Source organism: Bombina bombina, chromosome 7 (genome assembly GCF_027579735.1).
Source record: "Bombina bombina isolate aBomBom1 chromosome 7, aBomBom1.pri, whole genome shotgun sequence".
NCBI classification, from domain to species: domain Eukaryota; kingdom Metazoa; phylum Chordata; class Amphibia; order Anura; family Bombinatoridae; genus Bombina; species Bombina bombina.
In genome coordinates, this window is record NC_069505.1 from 423,157,696 (window position 1) to 423,163,517 (window position 5,822).

The 5,822-nt window shown below is 36.1% G+C and overlaps 1 protein-coding gene across 1 annotated transcript in view; it reads left to right on the plus strand.

Annotated features, from left to right (window-relative positions):
- Positions 1-1,293: 1,293 nt before the first annotated feature.
- The window catches only part of CACNA1I (calcium voltage-gated channel subunit alpha1 I), a 682,041-nt gene continuing 677,512 nt past the window's right edge, over positions 1,294-5,822 (plus strand). Inside the window, exons 1-2 of the mRNA XM_053689431.1 lie at positions 1,294-1,386; positions 3,134-3,267. Of these exons, the coding sequence (XP_053545406.1) occupies positions 1,294-1,386; positions 3,134-3,267 (227 nt within the window). The remainder of the gene's footprint in view (positions 1,387-3,133; positions 3,268-5,822) is intronic.

Here is a 5,822-nt window from a genome sequence, read left to right on the forward strand (position 1 = left end):
TGAGCATGTGCAAGAAATAACATAATATAGGTATATGCATTTGTGATTGGCTGATGGCTGTCACATGACACAGGTGGAGTGGAAATAGACATAACTTTGAAATCTGTCAGAAAAAAAAATCTACTTCTTATTTGAAGTTCAGACTAAGGGGCCGATTTATCAAGCTCTGTATTTATCAAGCTCCTTCAGGCTTGCCGGAAGCAGAAGTTATGAAGCAGCGATCTAAAGACCGCTGCTCCATAACTTGTCCGTCTGCTCTGAGGCTGTGGACAGAAATCAACCCGATCGAATACGATCGGGTTGATTGACACCCCCTGCTAGCGGCCGATTGGCCGCAAATCTGCAGGGGGGCGGCATTGCACCAGCAGTTCACAAGAACTGCTGGTGCAATGATAAATACCGACAGTGTATGCAGGGTTGTTGGATAGTGAAGGAACCTGCTGCTTATAAAGTGCATTTTTTATATTTTAATATAAATAAACCATTTTGAGATGTGATTTTATAATAGATCACCTGCATACGGATCTAAATCACCTGTATAATAAATCACCTGTATAATAAATCACCTGTATAATAAATCACCTGTATAATAAATCACCTGCATAATAAATCAGCTGTATAATAAATCACCTGTATAATAAATCACCTGCATAATAAATCAGCTGTATAATAAATCACCTGTATAATAAATCACCTGTATAATAAATCACCTGAATAATAAATCACCTGTATAATAAATCACCTGTATAATAAATCACCTGTATAATAAATCACCGGGGACTATTTTCGTTACCTGTTTGTAGCACTACCATGTGATTTAGGTAACAAGTTTAACCCCTTGTGTTAGTTAACCAGTTTAACCCCTTGTGTTAGGTAACCAGTTTAATCCCATGTACTTTAGCTAACTGTTGCACTGCATTTTAACCTCATGTGTTTTAGTTAACTCTTTGTAGCTCTGCATTTTAACCCTACACGTCTTTGTCACTCAGCCTGTCCTACAATATGCTACAGTGTCATGAGATGCTATGCAAATGGTCAGTAGATAAAAACCCAGGCAGAGAGTTGATATGAATCTACAAAGCTGTGAAATTCTTAGTTCATGATAATGATGGCTGAATGTTGTTAATGACTTCACAGCTTTGTGACAATCACCTGACCAGCCCTTCCATGTGACATGTCACTACAATAGTAGATGTTTATAACTACTTATATGATGGGGGCAAAGAAGGGTAGACACAGATAAAGTTATATTCCTTGACTCCTTCCTCTCTCACATGGTTCGAGTGTCTAAGTATGATGGTCATTCTCCTGAACTGTGTGACCCTCGGAATGTTCCAGCCTTGCGAAGATGTTGACTGCTCAACAGATCGGTGCCAAATTCTTCAGGTACGTCTGCAAACCCCAAGCCGTCCTTACATGTGAATTACCAGGGTGTAAATACAAACCAGAGCCAAGCAAAGGTGTCAGATAAATACTATGAAGTTATAGTTGTTGTGCCACTGTGTTGGCAGTGCCAAGGTGTTGAACTTTCACAAGAATAGATCCGAAAAAAGCAGGCACATTCTTTCCCATTCAGAGACATCTGAAACATCAGAAAGCACATGTCTAATAGATAATATAAATATGTTGAAATGGCTTTTCTAACTCTTATAGATTCATAACATTTTCTGGTATAAAAGACACACTAGAAAACATGTATTTAAGGTGTGCAGACTACGAATGTTAGATAAAATCCAGTTTGCATTTGGCAAATGTAAAGGGATATTAAACAGTGCTCCTTTAGCAAAAACAAATATGTTAAATCAAAGTAAACATAAAAAATAAACAGATTGTGTAAAGCTTGCTGTTTTCTTGCAAAATGAGCATTTCTCATTGTAACCACTCAGGGAAATTAGAGAGCTGGCATCTTTAAACTTAGATTTGCTGCCTCTTCTGAGCATGAGCACATCAGACTTATGGTTTCTCTAGGGTTATCTGAATAGTAAACCAGCTCAAGTTACTGTAGAAGGTTTATGACATCATGCTAGATAAGACTTCCTGTAGAAGCCACAGCATGCTTTTAGGGCTGTGCCAGGCAGTAATGGACACTGCACAAATTAGATTAAAAAAATAAATAAAAGATACAAATCCTTTTAAAATGATGAATAATACTTAGTGGAATGATTTCTATTAAGTACAAGCTACTGCTTAGTTCTTTTTTTATTACGATAATGAAACAGGCTGTTTTATATCCCTTTAAAGGGACAGAATTCAACAGGAAACTTTTTATAATTCAGATAAAGTGTACAATAATGAAACAAAAAACATAAAAACTTTCCAATTATCTTCTATTATAAAATGTACCAATTTCTCTCCGCTTGTTGATGCTTAGCAACTTTCCATGAGAGCATACTGAGGTAGGTTCAGTGATTGTGTCTTCAGCACATTTTGATAATAGAAGTAAAATTGAAAGTTCTACACTTTATCTGAATCATGAAAGTTTTATTTTGTCTTCTAAATGGCTGGCAGTTTTGTCTGTTGAAAAAATAGTTGATAGACACACATATATATATATGTCTGACAGACAGACAAACAGAGATAGATATATAGATATGATATAAGATAGATAGATAGATAGATAGATAGATAGATAGATACAGATAGATAGATAGATAGATAGATAGAGATAGATAGATAGATAGATAAATACAGATAGATAGATATATAGATACAGAAAGATAGATAGATGATAGATAGATAGATAGATAGATATGATAGATAAATATATATGATAGATACATAGAGACAGACAGATGATAGATAGATAGATAGATAGATAGATATGATAGAAGATAGATTGATAGATAGATAGATAGATATGGTAGAAAGATAGATAGATATATAGATAGATAGATAGATAGATAGATACAGATAGATAGATACAGATTGATAGATACAGTTAGATAGATAGATAGATAGATACAGATAGATAGATAGATAGATAGATAGCGATAGATAGATAGATACAGATAGATATAGATAGATAGATAGATAGATAGATAGAGATAGATACTTTAGCTAAATCTAAAACCCCACTAAATATTTTAACTAGCATACTGGATCTCTTCTTTACTAATCTTCTTTTTGTTCTCAGGTCTTTGATGACTTCATTTTTATTTTCTTTGCAATGGAGATGGTGGTTAAAATGGTGGCCTTGGGAATCTTTGGAAAGAAATGTTACCTCGGAGATACGTGGAATAGACTTGACTTCTTTATAGTCATGGCCGGGTAAGTCAGTTTATTTTCTGGATCTTGTGTCAGTTGAGGAATTGTTCTAAAGTGTCAGAGTTAGAATAGTATAATCAGAACATACTGACCAACCATAGTGTTTATAGAGAGGTCACAGGAAATAACCAGAAGGTCATAGAGAATGGTTACAAACATAGGGGCAAATACCAAGGTAAGCTCTGTTTGTGCTGTTGAGAGTAGCAAGAATGGCCACAGGAGAGGGGCTGGCTGTGAAGATCAGAGTTCAGAAGTGTGTGGACATACTGTGACCATAAAGTGGTGTAGAGGAACCATATGAGAATTGTAATAGTATTTTTCTTGGTTGCAACTAATTCTGAAGCCATCTACCTACTCAAGTGGAACATTGCCGTTCAGCAACTGTCATCATAAGAGCTAAATCATTGTGTGTTGGTCAATGTCCCTGAGGGTCTGAGACTCCATTTGTACCAAACTGAAGAGGAGCTGTTTTGATCACCTACCCACCCTAGTGATTTGCGCTGCACCACGCAGGTCATGTAAGGCTCTACGGTGATCTGTGTGTTTTGCATTAATGGTCTTGTATTTCGAATATTAATTTCAAACTAATGTGTTTCTGTCCATACAGGTGTTAATAAACAGCACAGGATTTAATGAGAGTGTTAATCATCTTACTGAGATGTTTGCATATTAATTCATTAATCAGAACTGTGACTGCCGTATATCTAAAATGTTACCGGTAAATAGCAGCCCGTAACCCCTTCAGTATCAGACAGGCAGTGTGACGTGTAGGGAGTCATGGGATGTACCTGCCAAAGTCTAATGAACCGTCTATTTAGGGCAGGGGTGGGCAATTATCAGCCCTCCAGATGTTATGGACTACCCATAATGCTTTTTTAGCCATAATGCTGGCAAAGCATCATGGGAGATGTAGTCCATAACATCTGGAAGGCCAATAGTTACCCACCCCTGATTTAGGGAAGTGATAAATGAGTGTTCTCTTTAGTAAAGTAATCTCTTCCTCTCTCTCCTCCTCTCTGAGCAAGATTTATCAAGCACAATCAGAATTCTCCTTATAATTCTCCTATGTGTTCGCCTCAGCGCACCTTTAGAGAAGCGCATCAGTGCACCCAAATGTATCACAAAAAAATGTAGTATTTTTTTAGATTTTCCATAGGTGAGGTCAGGTGATGTAATGATAAATTTCACTTGTCTAATTCACTGAAATACCCACTACTAAAATGTATATTTTTAAAGTGTAAAATTTTCCATTAAAGGGACAGTAAAGTCAAAATTAAACTTACTGGATTGGGCAGAGAATGGCATTTGAAACAACTATCCAATGTACTTTTAATACCAGTTTTTCTTAGTTCTCGTTGCATGCTTTGTTAAAGAGTAACCATAGGTGACCTCAGGAGCGTGCACGTGTCTTTAGCCATCTAGCATCAGTGTTTGCAACAATGTTTATAGCAATATTATGCATAGTGACAAACACTGTTGCCATATGCTACAGACACTGACAGCAGAGTTTGTAACTATATATAACATTGTTTTAAGCATTTTTACAATCTCTTGCCTGATGGCTAAGGACATGTGCACACTCCTGAGCACTTAGGATAACTCTTTAACAAAGGATAGCAGGAGAACTTAGCAAACTTGAAAATAGAAGTAAATTGGAAAGTTGTTTAAAATTGCTGCTCTATTTGAAACATGAAAGTTTAATTTTGACTTTACTGTATCTTTAAGAAAAGGACACTATAATGGTATATAAAATATATTTATTTTACAAATATTTTTAAAATAAAAAGAAATATTTTTTTCACAGAACATAAGATTATATATAAAAAACATTCATATATACAGTATATATATATATATATATATATATATATATATATATATATATATATATATATATATATATATATATACGGTATATGTGTGTGTGTCTGTATATGTATGTATATATATATATACAGGGAGTGCAGAATTATTAGGCAAATGAGTATTTTGACCACATCATCCTCTTTATGCATGTTGTCTTACTCCAAGCTGTATAGGCTCGAAAGCCTACTACCAATTAAGCATATTAGGTGGTGTGCATCTCTGTAATGAGAAGGGGTGTGGTCTAATGACATCAACACCCTATATCAGGTGTGCATAATTATTAGGCAACTTCCTTTCCTTTGGCAAAATGGGTCAAAAGAAGGACTTGACAGGCTCAGAAAAGTCAAAAATAGTGAGATATCTTGCAGAGGGATGCAGCACTCTTAAAATTGCAAAGCTCCTGAAGCGTGATCATCGAACAATCAAGCGTTTCATTCAAAATAGTCAACAGGGTCGCAAGAAGCGTGTGGAAAAACCAAGGCGCAAAATAACTGCCCATGAACTGAGAAAAGTCAAGCGTGCAGCTGCCAAGATGCCACTTGCCATCAGTTTGGCCATATTTCAGAGCTGCAACATCACTGGAGTGCCCAAAAGCACAAGGTGTGCAATACTCAGAGACATGGCCAAGGTAAGAAAGGCTGAAAGACGACCACCACTGAACAAGACACACAAGCTGAAACGTCAAGACTGGG